Source organism: Venturia canescens, chromosome 2 (assembly GCF_019457755.1).
Source record: "Venturia canescens isolate UGA chromosome 2, ASM1945775v1, whole genome shotgun sequence".
In the NCBI taxonomy this organism is placed as follows: Eukaryota; Metazoa; Arthropoda; class Insecta; order Hymenoptera; family Ichneumonidae; genus Venturia; species Venturia canescens.
This window is the reverse complement of record NC_057422.1, coordinates 24,871,875-24,891,988: the sequence shown is the minus strand read 5'-3', so window position 1 is coordinate 24,891,988 and position 20,114 is coordinate 24,871,875. Positions and strand designations below refer to the sequence as shown.

Genomic DNA, 20,114 nt, shown 5'->3' with positions numbered 1-20,114 from the left:
TCGTACTGCAGCAATATTGAAAAATTATTAGTTAGTTAGCCATTTGTCGATCCACTCAAAAAATAACACCATTCGGGATTTCTGTTCTCACAAAATAGTCCTCGTGTCGTTATTTCGAAATTTATTAATCCTTTTTTACGAATACAATCTTCTTATATATGTATAAAAAAATGTTACTTGCTTCGAGAAAAAAGGCATAAGTAAAGATCAAGGGTAAATATAAGACAATGAAGGTATAATAATATATCTTGGTGATTTCCATAGTGTTTACCATATTACGAAAGAAAAAAAAACAGTCAAAAACGTGAGTACTTGTAGAATTTTGTTTCCTACAACAGTTTCAGTAGAATCAAACAAATATTAACCTTCAAAAGTTCGCGTTCCTCCGATCTCAATGTATTCTATAAGAGAATATTTTCAAATCAAGAGCATCGTGTTGTGAGGGTTAATTCAACATTTTTCAACATTGATATTTAATATATACTTGCGATAAGTTTGTATTTACATGTACTTTTTTCTGAAACTCCATTAACGCAGAGCGCAAGCTTTTCACAAATTCATCATCATCATCGTCGTCATTATTATCACTATTATCATTATTATTATTATTATTATTATTCTATCGTTCATGCATAATCTGAGGTAATCATTCTTAGGTAACGAGTAATTGACAAACTTGCGCCTCGCTTCATCCGCATTACTAAATTATCGATGATTCATAATCTGCATTGATAAGTTGTCAAAAAATGTGTATTACGAAAAAGAAACAAAGTTTTAAAATATATTTAAATCATCTAAAAGAAAAATAGATGCCATTTTTTTCATCTTTTATTACGTACGATTATTATCGCCGTTGTAGAATTAAATTAATGTAAGAAGTTTAGCGTACTTTGTTCTCCAAATTGAGTGCAGTTTATATGGAACATTAATCTGTGTGCTAGTCATTCGAGCTTTACGCGATACATTCATGTAGTTGTTAAAGAATTTTATGGTTGAAAAATGTTTTGTATTCAATTTGTTGTCCCAATTTTCAAATACTGCAGCCTATCATTAACAACGCATAGCAAATTTCCAATTTCGCCGACTCACAATGTTACAGGTTGAATAAAGAGATTGAAAAAAAGGCTCGGTCCACACACGCTTCCGTTTTTCGGGCTATCCGCACCACAAAGTCGACCCGATCGGTAATCACGAGTCGATCCCGATTAATCAAAACTATTCCTCCTTTCTCGAAGCCGTAATAAATCATCACTTGCTTCTTTTCAGTGTTATCCTTGTTAATAATCCTCTTTACTGACGAAAAATTCGTCAACAAGCGTTGCATTCACTTGAGTTGTACCAACACCATGAAATACGTGACGACTGCTCCGAGTACCTAATTATTGTATCATTCGAATTGAGCCGATATTAGATCATGAATTCTTTCGAGATTTGATGGAGATAAATACATATCATATTTCATTTATTTATAATATTTACCGAAGCGAAAAGATCTAAGGAAACCGTGAAGAACTTCGCTCCTGATATTGACATGGCTTTTTGACACTGCTGACAAACGATTTGCACAAACGTCTTTGCCTCCTCAGAACCGTCGTACCAATGACAAGAATACGCAGCTTCCATTACCGATGAACTCTGTTGAATTTCAAAAAAGAAGTTAATTATTTATTGGGGGAAAGAAACCGGCTGTCTCAAATTCGAAAATTTTTCATTTCCCGAACAGAAACTGTTGTTAAATATGATAAAAGTAGCCTTGCCTCTTCAATCAGACGGTTACCAAATATGCAGAAAAGGAATACTTGGCCGAGACTGTACAACAAGTATCCTATGGTCGTTGCGGCGTAGACGTCGACCGCGTGCACCTGTGTTTACAGGATGAACAAACATTATTTCGTATCGATAAACCAAACGAAAGCTAGAATCCAAGTAATTCGACAGAGGGATGTGCTTTTGGATATGCGTATACCTTCGTAGCTTGATAAGCCAAAAGTGTCAATGTGATAGTGGTGATCAACATGTGAAACAGGAGTGCAACGCCATAAGCGTCTCCAATGGCTGTTACCAATCTGCAACAAAAAAGGAATACGTGTTGCATTTATCGAAACGCGTATTGCATGTATAACATATGAATAACATATTTTTTATTTGTTTTTAAATCAGAAGATTTTTAATTTGAAACAGTTCCAGGGTTCTCGCAAGGAACCCCTGGAACTGACACTTTTTTTTTATGTTATCGTCCATCCAAAAAAAGAGACACGTATTTTTTTTTATCGGCTGAAAGTTATTTTTAAGGGGTGAATTTGACCCCCAAAGTTGGGCATGTTTTGCATCTGTCGGAGTGTTTCATACAGAAGCGCTTAACCGATCGAAACGAAACCAATTGCAAAATGTTCTATATGTCAAATAACCTATATTACATATGTTCAACGTCTTATGCACCCTAACTGCAAAGGGGCGAACCACCCCCGAATATCCAGATTTTTGTCGTATAAAAAAAAACTTACGATCCGATTCCAATAAAACAAACGTTATTATTCAGAGCTAAAAAAAATAAAATCGATGTGTTTTTGGGTTTTCCTCAAATCAAAAAAATTACGGGGGTAAAACATCCTTAAAATGTCAAATTTTATTTCAAGCACTGTCTCCTTCCGTTTTCAGTATTCTTTTTATAGAATGTGGTTCGTCAAAAAATAAGGGTCACGTATTTTTTTTATTGGCCCAAAATTATTTTTAAGGGGTGAAATGAACCTCCAAAGTTGGGCATGTTTTGCATCTAGTAGAGTGTTTCATATAGAAGCACATAGTTCGATAACACTGACATTGTTTCCAATTTTTTCTGCATACTGTTTTTGATGATACTGCAATTTTTTTGAACAATTTTTTTTACTCCAAATTAACGGAATATTTTTTGCTTGCAATTTTATAGTGTTTCATTTATTTATTTATTTATTGAATATAGTTTTACATATTTTGGTAGTCGAATTCTCATCTGCTGGGTTTATGATAAAATGACGAACATCAAAAATCTAGAGTCGCGGTAGCGACTCTGAGACAAGTACATTTATGTATGACGAGTCGCTTCCAGAGAGTCTTTACCGGAGCGAGAGTGTTTTTCAGCTGTTTTCGATAACACTCAAAATTTATTTCTTTAATAACTGAATAATTACAGTATTCCAAAGAATCCTGCAAGATGACGTATTTTTTATTTTTTTTTATCTTTCGATCGCGACCTCTACGAACTCTGTAGCTTAACGCATTGAAAAGATATTAATTATTTATTTTTTAATTTCATCAAAAAATGTTGCATTTTTTCGCACACATTTTTGATGTTTATTTGTTTTTTCTTTAGTGACAAATCTGGTGCCATAATACATTTTATATATCTATATATTTTTTTCTGGTGTCATAATACAAATTGTATACCTATATATTTCCATGAATCTGTTCATGCTTCAAAAATTTGGAAAGTGACAGTTCCCCGTTGTATTCAAAATTTAAGCTGTCAATTTCACGAAATGTTATCGAATCATTCAGAGATTAAAGGATACCACATGTTCGTTTTACCAAGAAATCTGAGTCACGTATTGTGGCCGAATCTTTTTTTTAATGTTCTTTTAGTCGGTGTGATGCTATCGTTTAATGTTCTTTTAGTAGGTATGATGCTATCGAGTAAATCGTTGGATTGGGCTTTTTTTTACTCGTGTTTATCGTTGATGATAAGCATTGGAGTGAATTTAAGTGAAGAATGCGCCAAATGTACATTCGTACATTCTTTATTTTTTGTATGAGCAAAACTTGCAGGAAAAAAATAATTACGCGCGTCATCGTACGAGGTTAGAATGATGTGTCGGTGCATACGCAGTAGAGAAACGATCTCGACCCCTTTTCACCAAGGGCACAAGCAAAATCCATCTCTCGTAGGTGGCTTGATAGTTTTCGATTTCTAGGTCGACGGCTCCATGGTTTTCGATGTCTAGATAGATTTCTCCCAGGTTTTCGAAGTCTAGGTCGACAGCTCCATGGTTTTCGATGTCTAGATAGATTTCTCCCAGATTTTCGAAGTCTAGGTATATTTCTCCATGGTTTTCGATGTCTAAGTATATTTCTCCACGATTCTCAATGTCTAGGTCGACGGCTCCAAGAATTTCGATGTCTAGGTCGATGGGTCCGTAGTTTCCGATGTCTAGGTATATTTCCTCATGGTTTTCGATGTCCAGGTATATTTGTCCATAGTCTTCGATGTCTACGTATATTTCTCCATAGTTTTCGATGTCTAGGTATATTTCTTCATGGTTTTCGATGTCTAGGTATGATTCATGATAGTCGTTGCCATTCACATCGACGGCTTCATAGATTTCGACCCTAGGTATATTTCTTAACGGCTTTTGATGTGTAGGTCGACAGCTCTATGGTTTTCGATGTCTAGGTCGAAGGCTCCATGGTTTTTTATATCTAGGTCGACGGTTCCATGGTTTTTGATGTCCAGATCGACGGCTCCATAGTTTTCGATATCTAGGTCGACGACTGCAAGGTTTTCGAGATTTAAGTCGGCGCCTCCATAGTTTTCGATGTCCAAATATATTTCTTCATGGTTTTCAATGTCTAGGTATATTTTTTTCCACTGTTTCCGTTATCCAGGTCGTCGGCGCTATAGTTTTTAATGTCTAGGTATACTTCTCCATGTTTTTCGATGCCTAGGCATATTTCTCCATGGTTTTTCATGTCCAGGTATAGTTCTCCATAGTTTTCGCTATCCCGGTCGACAGTTCCATAATTTTCCATGTCTAGCTATGTTTCTCTACGGTTTGCGATGTCTAGGTTGATGGATCCATGGTTTTCAAAGTTTGGGTCGATAGCTCTATAGTTTTCGATGTCCAGGTCGACGGCTCCACAGTTTTTGATGTCTAGGTATTTTCCCCGTAGCTTTCGATGTCGAGGTCGATGACTCAATGGTTTGCGATGTCTGGATATATTTCATCATGGTTATCGATATCCTGATCGAAGACTCCATGGTCTTCAATAACAGGGGAGATTTCAAGAACCCAGAATATCGTGAATAAATATCACCGGACACTGATAAACATGAAACTGTCAATCTAGATACTGGAACCTAATGAAACATGATACGAGATGAAAAAGATAATGAAACATGGAAACGTCCTCTCAAACATCGAAAAACAATGACAATAACAGTGTTAACATGGTAATCATTGAGAGATTGTTCTCGACCCCATAAACTACAGCGACCTAAATATCGAAAACTATGGAGCCGTTGACCTCGCCATCGAAAGCCGTAGAGAAATATACCTAGACATCAAAAACTCTTGAGAAATATACCTGGACATCGAAAACTATGGAGCCATCCCCTGTACTCCTGTTTATTCTTATTGAACTGCTTCAAGATTGGTGGGCTTGAAGACGCTGTTGCAATAAAAGTAGCGCTGCAGCGCTACAAGAAAACTATTCACACGCTTAATCGCACGGAATGCACCCTAGTTCGGAATAAATTTTCAAATAAAATGTATTGTGTATGATATAAATATTGAATCCAAACGGAAACCTTATCAGGCTTCATGAATCACAAGCACAGGATAACCAGAGTGTATATAAGAGACAGTGCGGTACAGCGGAAACACGTACCCTCCCGAAAAAATAAATAATTTTTTTTTTTTCAATGTAAAGTCTCATAATTGTCTCATTTCACTCAGTCAGGAAATCCATTCAACATTTATTATCTATTGAAAAATCCAATTTTCTCAAAATCAAAAAATTACTCATGGAGTAGAGGGTAACCGTTGACTAACATTAAATGATATTTATTGTAAAATTGTACATCTCCAAGAGAAAAAAAAGAATTTTTTTTTTTCCGTAGAAGAATTTGTAAATTCAAGATGAAAATCTGACGATGATACATATCAGATACGTCGAAGAAATACTATCGAACGCTTAGAACCAAGATTCTAACGTTAGCCGAAATTCAAGATTTTATTGCAGGAACAAAAAGAATGTAGTATTGATTGAACTGTTCGAAATGTTCATAATTCTTTTTAAATCTTTTCACCGCAAAATATCAGAAAAAAAATTAATCTATGTAATTCCAAATGTGGTTAAATGCGAAAGACGATCACGCGATGAGTTTAATTTTGACAATATAACGCCTCAATAGAATATTTCTAACAACGTCTGAACACAAACTAAATCTTCAGAAACGATGAAAAAAAAATACGTCTTGCCCAACGCAAAATATATTCATTAAGGTTGTTCAATACCAAAACCCGATTTCTTACGGAAATTTTGAAAAAAATATATGTCGCGCAGAAAAATCTAACGAATCGATTAAAAAAAAAGTAGTTCTACCGTATAGTTTTTCAGATATTACAAGTTAAGGATATTTGGTACACGCTTGCAATGTTGCCACGCTAAACCATGCTAAAAACATAAAAAATTTCAAAATGATCAGAATTTTATAAAATTTGGTGAACATATTCTTTAGTGCCAAATTTGACAATACAAATTTTTTAAGATTTTTCGTCTGTACAGTTATCGAGTAATTGATCACTAACTTTAGCACGTGTATAAGCATAGCGTTTCCATATATATAGGTATACATTCCGGGCATAAGAAATCTACTTTAATGCGTAATTACTCGATAACTAAGCAGAATAAAATTTTGAAAAAAATTGTGTTTTCACACTTGATAATGTTTTTCAAGAACATTATCACCAAATTTGATCAATTTCTAATTATTTAGACTTTTGTACCATAAATCGTTAAAGTTCTGGGGTTTCTCCATCTTAACACTGCATGGTATGTTACGTCCTGAAGGGACGAACGTAATTGGGAAATTTACTTAGTTTTCGCTGCCACCAACCTACACAGAGTGTAGGATTTTTGAAATGTGAAATATTTAGTAGATATTTTGTTTGGTCTAAACGAAATTAAAATAATTGGATAATTATGGGAATAACCGAAATATTGAAGTGATTAAGTAATCGAAATAATTTAAGAGATAACGAAAGGGTGCCTATATGGTCCCGTACGGGCCCCGAAGCAGGAGATTGGGTCGCTCAAATAATTATTAACCGGGAAATCAGATTTATTGACATGAAAATAGAAGGTTGGACGAGAACAGAAATAGTTGTGAAAAGTATGCGAAAAGGAAAGATACAAAAGGTTTACATCACACGAACGGGAACAATTCTCCCATTCCGCTCCGCACACAATAACCGCGCCTTCGTTTGACGCGCGGTTCACACACACGCACAGAATTAACTTGGTTTTATGAAGAATAACAAATTGAGAAATAAACTTAACAAAAGGGTGCACGCAAAAGTCTGCAAGACTCGGCAAAAGAACGTCCGTGAGGCAAGGGGCAGTGTGTTGCTCACTTCGCGTTTGTTATCGAAGGTTAGGCTTACGGTCTCTATGCAGTTTCACCGATCTTTCAGGATTTACTAAACCGCCGCGAGTTGCTAACCTACGGAGTTATCCCGAGGGACGACCGAGTGTCGGTTAAGAATCAAACGGAACTGATGTACAAAAATCCTCGCCACGGCGACGAGAGCTCGAAAGCGATCGTCGTGACGGGGTTTTCAGCATCTCAGCACTTTAGTCGTTCCCATGGATAGATCCCTCGAACTCGCGATCAGGCGATGCTGATCGGGCGGATTCCGAGGGCTTCCGGCCAGCGGCGACACGAGGCAACGCACATAGGTCGCACTCAAGGACGCTCCGTTGTCAAGTCGCGCAGTTGTCGGAGAAGGCCGTCGTCACGAACCGCGTATATTGAAATCACACGCGGGACGTGACAGGTAATCGTCAAACAAAAAATGTGAACCGAAATAACTCGAGAACGGTTCTTACCATTTTGATTTAAAAAACACAGATTAAAAAAAACACAGTGTTAGAGTATCTTCTGAAGAAAAAATTAAAAAAAAAAAAACATGATCTACCGTCTAGTTTTTGAGAAAAAATTGTTTGTAATAAAAATCGTATGAGAATTTTAGTGGGAAAATTTCAAAAGGTGCGCGACAGGGCAACGGTGTCGAGTGAGACGGGCAATGATTATCACTATACTTTAGGACGCTGCGCTCGTCTCAAACAGTTGCCTGTGCACAATGTTGTCACGATTGAAGCGCTTCTTGAAGCTTCATTTGTATGCTCGTATTGTGCATACGGCATAAAGATTGTATTCTAGCAGGGGCGTACGGAAAAGAAAAAATATAAAAATTCAAAAATCACGAGCAATTATGAAATTCTAGTGAAACATCGTAAGCATATATTTTTTTACTGATAATTAACGATAATTTAGAGGATATTTAGGACATATTTCACAACGAATAATGTTCACACAGAAAGGGGGCTGCACCCTATTTTTTATACGGCACTTAGCCATCGAATTACGTTAATACATAATCATGAAGGTTTGATGAAATGTGAAGAATTTTGAGTCGCGAATGAATAGATGTGCCAACGTTGCGTCGACTAGATAGCCATAACCTTTGAAATAATTACGTAAAAAATTTTCTTTTTCATTTAATAAAAATTGTGAGAAGAATAAATTTGCGCACAAACTATATATTTTATAGAGTAATATTATTTAAAGTATCCACCTGTATGCCTCATATTTGATTTTATGCGGAGCTTCATAGAAAAAGGCTGTACTTCCGAAAAGCGGAAACCGAATTTTGAGCTGAAATTTTGCATACTGCTTCTTTATAACAATATAAGACTTCCCCTAAAAGGATTTTTGGCGGCTAGCAATATTTATTGAGAAATTGAATTTTTAAGTTGCTATTTTAGCCCGAGCAAGTATATCTATATCGCTTATCTCGCTCGGCCAGTATCCTCACTTCGCTATAGTGCCTAGGCTACATGGATGGCAAACGTTGCGCTCCTTGGCTGGGCTACTCCGGGGATTTTTTCCTTAAAATTCCGTCTCCCCGGCGCGAACCGGGGAGACCCACCCATTTACTTTTCAAGAATTTTCTTTTTTCTTTGTTCAAATTAAAAAAATTAAAAAAAAAGCGCCGGGGAGACGGAATTTTAAGGAAAAAATCCCCGGAGTAGCCCAGCCAAGGAGCACAATGTTTGCCATCCATGTAGCCTAGGCACTATAGCGAAGTGAGGATACCGGCCGAGCGAGATAAGCGATATAGATATACTTGCTCGTGCTAAAATAGCAACTTAAAAATTCAATTTCTCAATAAATATTGCTAGTCGCCAAAAATCCTTTTAGGGGAAGTCTTATATTGTTATAAAGAAGCAGTATGCAAAATTTCAGCTCAAAATTCGGTTTCCGCTTTTCGGAAGTTTATCCCGTGTGTCGAATATCCATGCTTTCAATGATAGTAAGTATATAAGTGCTCTTATTCTCAGACAAATAGGTCCATTATATAAATGAAAATATAAAATTTAATACCAGATCACGATAGCCCAAAGTGTGGAATGTAATGAATATTGGAAATCAACATGGAGGCGTGGCCTAGTGGAATCTCACTTATGCCATTCTGATTTTTTCCTCGATTAAGGAGTTTCGGTACAAAAGTCTAAATAATAATTAGAAATTGATCAAATTTGGTGATAATGTTCTTCAACATTATCAAGTGCGAAAACACAATTTTTTTCAAAAATTTCTTCTACTTAGTTATTGAGTAATTACGCATTAAAGCAGATTTCTTATGCTCGGAATGTATACCTATATATATGGAAACGATATGCTTATTATACACGTGGCCTTTAGTGATCAATTACTCGATAACTGTGTAGAAGAAAAATCTTTAAAAATTTGTATTGTCAAATTTGACACTAAAGGATATGTTCACCAAATTTTATAAAATTCTGAACTTTTTGAAATTTTTTATGTTTTTAGCATGGTTTAGCATGGCAACATTGTATCGCCTGTACCCGAAACTCCTTAAAAACTGTTCTTTTTCTCATTCGTATATATAATGGTATTGTGTGTATATAATGCTGTATCGACGGTGTATTCGTCTCTGGCTATAATTTTTCCGTATAGGTGATGAAATGTGCATCACTTCTCAACTCATAAATAGTCAAATAGACTATTTATGGTACCATGATTGGTAACGCCTGCTGGGCGTGTTAAGCTCTACATCGGTAAGTGAGTCCGATCGAATTCCCCTGTGTAAGAAATTTTTTTTTCACCACACATGCGCCGAAAGTTCAACTTTCCGAAATTAGAAGGTTGAATTTTCGGTGCATGTGTGGTGAAAAATAGTATACATTCCACGGGAGTGAAATTAGACCACCTCAAACCGCGTGCTTATCACCCTCGCCTTCGGCTCGGGTGAAAATTCTGCCCCCGGTTTGAAGTAGTCTACTTTCCCTCCCTGGGTGTGTAATATACTATTTTCCGAATATTATCATTCATATTGATAATAAAAATGACAAAATTCAATTAAAATTTATGAAAAATGAAATAGAAAAAAGGCGAAACAAATTCACTCGATTTATTTCAAAGTTCATTTTCGAATAGAGATGATCAGGAATTAGATAGAGAAATTCGTATCAGCAGAACCTGATGAAAAAAATCTTGATCGGAGCCAAAGGCGTGCTGCCCGTTACGCAGTCCTGGTCGAGTCCGCATATAACGTAAACCTTATAGCAGACCGTGTTTGAACCTGATCGGACCCCACTTTGGTGCCAGTCTGGTCCCGATGTGAAATTTCAGTTTAGTCCAGTCAAAATGTAGGAGTGGAGCAACTTTCAAGGGGAAATCTGCAAACTTGATCTAAGACTAATTTGATGACGTTGAATCGAATGGTGTAAATTATTTTGCGATCAACCCCTGTCAACATTAAGAAAATAAGGGTTAAAAGTTTAAAACGCTTATAACTCGAAAACTATTAAACTGATTGAAAAAATACTTGTACCATCGTTTTTGGATGACAAAAATACGTAAGAAAGCATCCTACTCATTTTCAATAACTAACAAATTAATGGTTAAATAGTAAAAAACAACAGTAAGCTCGGGGTGAAAACCTCGAAACTTCGAAGGCTTCAAAATATATTAAATTTGTAGATAACTCGCGTTCTTTCGATTCTACACGCTTCAGGAGGGTTTAATTGAACTTTGCAGAAACAAATTGTTGTTTTTTTTTCAATATTATTTAAGTATGGAAAAAATGCAATTGAATATTGACAAAATACGCTTTGAGAACCGCTTTTAGAAAGGGACGCACACTGTTTGGCTTCGCCGTTCACTCTCATAGCGAGGTCTTCTCTGTCGTCCGGCGCATGCGTCAATATACGGTAGGCTCGGAAACACAAGTACGGAGCGTCTGTGTGAACATGTGTGCGTTTGTTTTGGTTTTCCATAGCACGCGCAAGCACGTTGCGTGAGACACGCGTGTGCACAACACACTAATAAGTACGACCGAGATGTATGCATATCCTCCATTCTTCTTTACGTCCCAGTGGTGCTCGATATGCCAAATTTTGTCTTAAAAACCCTTTTTCTCACTTATTTTTTAATTATCGGAAATTGATAGGGTGCTTTCTTACGCATTTTTGTCGTCGGAAAACGATGGTACAAGTATTTTTTCTATCAATTTAATAGTTTTCGAGTTCTAAGCGTTTTTAACTTTTAACCCTTATTTTCTCAATGTTGCCGGGGGTTGATCGCAAAATAATTTACACCATTCGATTCAGTCTCATCAGATTAGTCTTACTTAGATGAAGTTTGCAGATTTCCCTTTGAAAGTTGCTTCATTCCTGCATTTTGACTGGACTAATTGGGAATACATGATGCGCGGTTCGAAGGAAAAATAACGTATGAATACTTTTTTATACTTGGCGTCGAGCCGCTACCGCGTCTCTTGATTAGATACTTTAGAGCATCTTTTCTTTGCATGTTTCCGAGTCATATCGTCGTAATATTGAGATATGTGAAAAACCCTATGATCATATGTCTTTGTAAATGCACGGAACATGGAATTTGCGTCGGTGTTTGCATACTCTGGTGTCATCGTTTGTTATATCAACCAAAGTTTATTATTTACAGTCCCAATTATCCAACGGTATTATGATTCAAATCACGGATCCCAAGGAATTCAATTATTATTTCCATTCAATACTGCTTCGACTTTGTTTATCAGAATAGACGTACGACTACACGTACGAGAGAGATTTTTTTTTAACGTGCATAGAAAAGACGAGTCTCAAGCCTTGTTCATTAAGTCCTTGATGTTGGGAACAGTGGGGTGGGGTATGCACCAATATTGTGATAAATGGAAACTATATAATCAACGGTGCGCATTCTGCAATGCGCAGTTTACCTTGTCCCTGCTCGTTTTGCGATTGGCCTAAATTCCCCTACACCGTTGAATGTTGATACCTGGGAATAGGGGGCTTCTCTTGAAATATCGTAGTTTCTTTGGGCAAGCAACAAAGAGGGTTGAAAAAAAATTGATTTCCGATTTCTGCAATGTAAAAGAAGTGGAGGCACATACCGATGAGCTCGTGTAACTTAACCAATTGACTTTGTCTTTCTATATGAATAAACCATGCAGAAACTTGTGACGATTAATTTGCTATCAAATACTTGATTTCGAAAAAATACCCTCCTTTCAATCATCGAAATCAAATATGTTTTTTTTTTGCTTTGACCGACGATAACTCCGCGACAAATGATCGCACAGAGCTCGTGAGTAGCTCAAATTAAAGGGAATTCAATTTCCCAACAGAGCATTATGGTAGGATAACTAGAGAAAAATTGTGGAAGCCAGTTGACCGTTTTGAAAATGATAGAAAATTTAGCAATTTTTTTTTCGATCGTTTCCTTACGCTTATTTATGAATGGTTCGGACTGAAAAAAATTCGATACTATGATACTATACACTACTTATCTAGTATCAACTTTCTGTGTAATAATTTTCCTCTTAGTCACAGCCTGTTAGAAATCATCTGAAAGCTTAGAATTTTTTTCATATCCTTCAATTGATGTGTCTAGTGAAGTTGGACTGTCCGATGTTACCAGTTAGACTCCCTTTCTTTATATATTTATTTGAAGTGCTGTAATGTATCGATTTCGAATTCCCGCGTATTGACCAAGGTGTACCCCACTCCAAAATTCGGAGAGTGAGATAAAGTAGGGACGAGAAAGAGTCGGTCTCGATCCTCGCAGAAAGCAGGAACGCTCGTGGCGAGAACAATACGTCGGTATAATTTAGATTATTTGTAGATACGTGATATTTGACTATAAGGCCTGTGTTTATTGATTGTAAAGTGTCATCATATACCTGTATTACGCACAAAAAAAAAAGAAAATATATGTACCAAAATAATTTCAATTACAAAGAATATCACAGTGCCATTCGAGTGTGAGAAATGCATTGCCGCTCTGCGCCACGTGGAGGATGTATCGCGGAGCTTTTACGTACTGGCTAGTTTACTAAACGCATCCGAATAGTATTATCTATTTGATCAAATTACAAGTTAGTTGAAACAAACAAAAATTTCGGTAATCACCGAGTAATACTCAATCGAGTAGAAAAATTTTAACAAACTGTTTTTCTCGTATCCCTCTGCCGCGAATGTTTGAAACTATAATATATAGTTTCGCTCGTGTATTGAGCGCAATAATCGTTTTCGGAAGAACGCAAAATCAGCATTAACGTATCAGTTCGACGTTTAATCGTGGTCGTAGTAACTATCGTGACAATGTCGATGTGCACAAGGTGAATATTTTCGAAGGATACCGAGGTTTCCGTAAACATATTTCGTCATACGAGCAAACGTGTTCTATCTGCCACGGTGTTCAGTCCATAATTCGTCAATGTTTAAGAGATGGTGGAGGTGGAGACGTTCACAATGTGGCACGTATATAGTCTCGTATACATCGGTCTTAGTCGGTTGAAAACAGAGGTTGTTGCAAAAGAGGGTGGAGAGTACTGCCACAACGGATACTTGGCGCACGCCGAGCACACCCCGCGAATTGTTCTGTCCACGGAGGGCACGTCCCCCGTTGCGGTCAATATCGCGCTCTCGCTCAATAAATACTTTATCACTGTGAGAATTCGAGCACTCGTTTCTCCTTTCTTACCTCATACCGAGTATTCTATATCACTTTCCTAACTCTATAGTCTTAACGATTTTACGGTATATTTTTTATACTTTGAAACACACGCACACATATACACGCGCGCACACAAACATAGGCGACCCTTCCCCCCGGTGGTAGAGAAGATTCATTGTAGAAAACGATGTCACTTCTCGAGCAGTTTGAATGTTCCCAAAGGATAACAAATTATTACATTCTTTGCTCACTTTAAAACGTTTAAGATGATTATCTTCAAGGCGGCTTTATCGATGTCCAGCAAAATGAATTCCAGCTCGGAAAAAGTTATGATCGCAATGAGCTCGGTATTGTTTATCCGCGGAGGTTGGCGTATTTTGAGTTGCAAAATATTCAACTTTTTGCATGTATTTTCACTGGATTTTTGTTTTTGTTTTTGTTTTTACCTACATCTACATGGACTCCAGATAAGTATATCCCCTTCTAAAAAGTTGGTGAGTAACGTCCGAAGTTGGTCACCAACGAGGGGCATTGTTGTCGCTCTATTCGTACTGTGATTGGTCGCTGGGGCTTTCAAATTCGGAGTCTTGCTGTCAGTTTCATGTTTACTATCAATTTGGCAGTGGTGTATACGCGAGTGGTTATAAGCTTTCCTTGGGCGCAGCAGCGCTAATAAACCCCTATACGCGCGCTTAAGCGCGCGCTAATATACCCTAGTCTTTCTAAAAAGTTGGTGAGTAACGCTTGAAGTTGATATCCAACGGGGGGCATTGTTGTCGTTTTATTTGTGCTGTGATTGGTCGCTGGGGTTTTCAAATTCGGAGTCCTGCTGTAAATTTGTTAGTTGTGTATACGGGTGTGTTTATGAGCTTTCCTTGGGCGCAGCAGCGCAAATAAACTCCTGGACGCGCGCTTCAGTGCGGACTGGTATTTATAAAAGAGAGTTCGTTCTAAAACTATTTACCGGAGAGACTGCTGCTCCAACTGTTTTCAAAAACTTTCAAAAATATTTTTCCTGTAGTAATTACATAATCATAGCAGTTTAGAAACTGTTGTGAGTTCATATATATATATATATATTTGTTTCTTCCGATAGTGACCGCTTGTAGCTGGGTAGTGTAACGCTCATTAAAAATATTAATATTTTCTTCGTTGCGCCAAAAAAAATTATTCATTCTTTCGGACGCATTTCTATTATTAATTTTTTTTCGTGGTCGTTATTCGGTGATACTGGTAATGCGGTGGAAATTAGCGATGAATATCGAGAGCTGGTTTCAGTGAAATTTTTTTTCACAACGTTACAAAAACACAATCTTTTATGGAATTGATAAATAGCGTGTCGGACTCACAAGGTCATAATTATTCAATTCTCACTGAAAAATCAATTTAATGATCACAAAAAGTTATATTGCGATACGACTGAAGCTAGAACTAATTGAGGAATCGATAATGAATAATGTATAATGTTCTGGAAGGTCAATGCTTTTGGAAGGTTCACGTATTTAACGACGTTCCATGAAATCTACACTAAATATTTGATTACTCGAAACTATACTGTTTGGGCGGAATAAATGTTCTTGTTTCAATTTGTTACCCCGTTTTTGCTGTTTTTTTTGTTATGTATGCGTCACTACCGAACGAGAAGTATTGCGGCGGGTTGTAACATGATCGTGTACTATGATTTTCACTCGCGCGATCCACCTCTGAAAGGCAAGGGAATAAAAGAGAGGAAGAAATAAAAACGAGCGACCGAGAGAAATAGAGAGATGAACACAGCTACACATGGTCTATAGAGTATTATCTTTTCCGGAATTCAATATAAAAGTATATACCGTGGAGCCGTAGTTTCATGAATCATTCGTGTATAGAGAATCGTTTGTTCGGTTGGTTTGTAACGGTTTCAAAGGGGTACAGTTTTCTCCCTTTCCTGCTTGAGAATTATAATCTGGGCCGCACACATGGGAAACTATCTCTCAGATGCTCTCTTTCGTTCTCATTTTATATTTTTTCTTTTCCATGTCATTTGTGTATAATAAATATAAAGAAAAATTCACTTTCTTTGTGCATGATAGAAGGGGAGAGGAATAACGGCATTGGTTCTAGCCCCTGCAAAGTACTGTAGTATGTACAATTGTACACATCTATTAGTCCTTTTTTCTATCTGCTTATGAAGTATAGTGGAATGTTTGAATATTATACGAATCGAGGAAATACGGTGTATCAAGTGTTTTAACGAGGATAATAATTTGATGTCGTCTTATTCATTATTCAAAAATAGATTTTCGAAATGCTCAATGACCGAAACCTGATGTTTATCGCGATCGGAAGGACGAGCAGCGGGGCCAAATCCGTTTGGTCGAATTACTCCCGTTATTATCATTAGACGGACGTACGGTTATTTCGTTCAACTTTGGTTAATAAACACAATTTCATGTTGGTAGTAATCGCGGTCTATTTCGATCACTAGGTCCTATACAGAGTTCGACATGACACGCTTCTAACTGCTCCGGAAAATTTTTCTGTTTACCATCATGTCACGCAATTCCGTTCTCAACCCATCGTCATCATAATTCAACGATCATCCTATTTTCATAGTGACGATTTGATGTAAATATTTAAATATTAAATTTCGACGTGGCGATCGATAATGGCGCACATCGATGTTAGTGTTTAAGAAGACTATTTTTATCAGGAACTATACTGACATATTTTGCGTGAAATTTCGGATAATTTGACATGCAGACTTATGAAGTAAGGTTTTTCACAAGCATTTATCCCTTTTGTTTGAAAAGAAAACCGGTTGCAACGTATTTGGCAAGCGTACTTCGTTCGGAAGCGGACTTACCTAACAACGTGCTTATGCCTCTCGACCCAGTATTTGATGGCGCTTCTGACGAGCATTTCTTGCTTTTTGGTCAATCCATTTGGTCCGACACCACCGTTGAATTGAGTACCGGCGGTAGGTCGGAAAGTAGCAGTGAAATCTTGACGGTTGCTGTAAATCCCTCGTAAATCAAGATCGAGCATATTTTCACCTTGTGCCGAAGGTGGAGGCGGCTGCACGTTGTTCGTATTATCTCGTAAGTGTTCCGCGCTACCGGCCTTAAATAGTTCGTTGCTGTTCGGAACAACCGTGTCAAGGGTTGCACTGAGTTCCATAAGAGGTTTCATAATTTGCTTAAGATGCTGCAGTTGCTCACATGCGAACAACAACCATGAGCAGAAAAGTACGTCTATCGAATTAGCGTCAAACATGGTGAATACCAGCCAATAGAATTGATAGACCAGTGTGAGAATGTGAGCCATTCCATGACTCGCGTCGAATGGATAAAACGATCGAACCATCAGTCTTGGAATCTATAAAAATCACATTTTTTTTTGCAACTTATTTGAAAATAATGAAACGTTATTTATATGAATAATTTTCTCTGTCAAGAGTTAATCGTGTGAGATAAAATTGTCACACCTCGACAAAAGTCGTTTCATTGGTTACGGGATCAATGACTTTTTTAACCGAGTCACCGACGAATGTGATGCCGGTCCAGCATAGAACCGAGAGAACGGTAGCACCGCCAACCGCGAAGAGTAATCTTCGCATTTTTGTCAGTGCTATCGCGTGATATCTCGCGTTACTCTCCGCAAAAAGTGGATGGCTGTTCGGATTGTTCCATATCGCGAGAGTCCGATAAAACAATTTGCTCCGTACAGCGAAATAACCCAATTTTACTATACTGTGGGTGAAGAATAGGACGGTTATCGTGTTTGCCGTAAGGTCATCAACGTCCCCGCTTTCCATAGCCATATTTACGAGGCATAAACCGAATTGAACAAGAACCAAAACAAGATGAACCTGATGGGGTAAAATTATTCACAAAAGTTGAAAAAAAAAACGCCATCGGAGTAAGAAGGAAAACGATTCGTCACTGTACTCACAACACAGTAAATTTTGTGCATGAATTTCATGCCATCGGCGTAATAATTAAACATAAAATGTCCGCTGATTTGCATGAGCCTGATGTTGGGCATCAGGTCCGAGACCAGCCCCTGCTGCTTGAACTTCATCATCTGGTGACAACAAAATGGAGCCCAAGGCCATTGACATGTCAGTATCGTCAGTGTATTTTTTAGAAGAAATTGTCAAAATAAATATTTGTAATGAACTTTGTTACGACCATTTATTTTAATGCAAGGAAAGTCTGATCTGCAATAATCGTGTGGTCTGTGCTCTCTTATGAATTTTGATTCTTGAGAAAGTTCTCGAAAGAAGCGAGCCCACGGGAGGCTAACATTGAAAGTATACGTAAATTTGCTTGTGCATGAAAATCGGAGAGAGAAAAAAAACATATCATCAAAGGACACCGGGAGTTCTCACAAGATTGGCACGATTTTTCTTAGGCACGAGTGCGGAAATCTTGATGAACGAGAGCTTTCAGCATACCTTGACGCTGTTTTTTTTTTTGCTTTTTTTTCTGCTTTGTTATATTAATCTCAAGAATTCTCGAGAAACAATTTGGAAGCGTCACAATAATTTCTCCACACGGTAATCCTCGTTTCCTCCTCTTCGTTATTCGATTGAGACCACTTTGCCCGATACGAACTCAAATAAATCACCAACAAGCCGATAATTCGATGAAAGGACGTAAACAAAAATATTTCACAGCTAAAGAACGAGCAACGTAGCTCGTCCCTGTACGGACGTCTTCGTCTTCATCGGCTACGGTTGACCAAGTCTTTCGAGCTTTTTCCACTTGTTCGCGCAACTCCCTCATAAACGATGATAACTCGACAAGTACAACGGTAGCCCTGTACCTCCGTGGTTAACGCGTACGCGCATTGCGCCCTTCTCCATATCCCAACGACGTTAACAAACGCCCCGTTTCCCCTCCGCAATCGCCAAACGTGGACGAATGGCTGTGCGATATCCCCACGCGCAGACGTTACATTTTTCTTTCTCTATAGTTGTTTTCACTTTATGGATAAACAAAAAGGCTTAAAATTCCGTTGTTTCTATTTGTTGACGGTATGCTTATAGTCCTTTTGCTCGTGTCGTATGTGTCGTCCACGCAGGCACGTTACCAACGCAAAAAAATCGTCATTTCGAGCGGCCATTTTCCTTCGAACCTCCCCTTACGACTATCGACAAATGGAACGACACGAGAGTTCCTCTTTGCCACATATGATCATTGTCGTCGTTGTTCCCGCTACCGTTCAGTAAGAAAAACCTTTCAATAATTCAACATGATTATGGCTATCGATGCCAAGACCACATATTCCCTTCAACCCTGGCATCTCCGAGGGTTAAAACTCTCGCGGGACACTGGCACGGATGCCTCTTTTCTCGTTTCTTTAATAAAACTTCGTCTCCTGCTCGCAACTAAGTTCGAAGATACTCATTTCTCCTCAATACGGAACCTTATTCTCCATGCTCTGCTTTTATTTTATATGCATAACTGGTATGAGCATAATTTCACTTTTTTTTTCTCCGCATTCTCGAGATATAATGACAATAAGCTTTCTAAGGTAGCCAGGCAAATAAGCTCAGAAAAGATAGTCGATTCATAATCGAGATTCGTCGGAGTTGTATAAGCAACAAACATACGCGAGGCTACTTTTGGTATACGCTTAAAACAAGTTCATTAATTTATGATCGTGGCGCACATTGTACTTTATTTGTTCCCCCATATACTTCGTATATGGTCTTGACGCGAGGTATCTCAGCTTCTGAAATTTTCAAACGAGGTTCATCCCAACTCATAATTCACCAGCCAAACTAATCGCACATCACACTTTTTGGTATGAAAAAAACCATATAGAGATCGATATAGAGCACGGAGTTTTATCGTCGTCGCGTATGTGCAGGAAGACACAGTCGTTGCAATATAATTAAATTGAGAGAACGGGTGTTGGTACTCGATTTATTCCTCGAGTTTTTACTTTTCGGTTTCTCAGTGAAAGCACACACAGATGTGCGGAGACGGAAACTACTTATAATTAATGAATAATGGACAACGAAGGGTTGTAGAAAACAAGGCTGTGTGGAAAAAGGGAATTATCCCTACGAGCGCAGTGTTTTATT

At 37.7% G+C, this 20,114-nt stretch overlaps 1 protein-coding gene across 1 annotated transcript; it reads right to left on the bottom strand.

The window, feature by feature from the left end:
• Positions 1-78: 78 nt before the first annotated feature.
• On the bottom strand, positions 79-18,890 carry Orco (odorant receptor co-receptor). The gene is made up of 8 exons (XM_043411814.1): positions 18,477-18,890; positions 17,972-18,103; positions 17,505-17,888; positions 16,884-17,395; positions 1,967-2,066; positions 1,758-1,862; positions 1,480-1,635; positions 79-1,375 (listed from the first exon to the last, which is right to left on the bottom strand). Exons 2-8 carry the CDS (start codon positions 18,101-18,103, stop codon positions 1,325-1,327), a joined length of 1,440 nt encoding a protein of 479 aa, XP_043267749.1. The 5' UTR covers positions 18,477-18,890; the 3' UTR covers positions 79-1,324.
• Between the last annotated feature and the right edge of the window lie 1,224 nt (positions 18,891-20,114).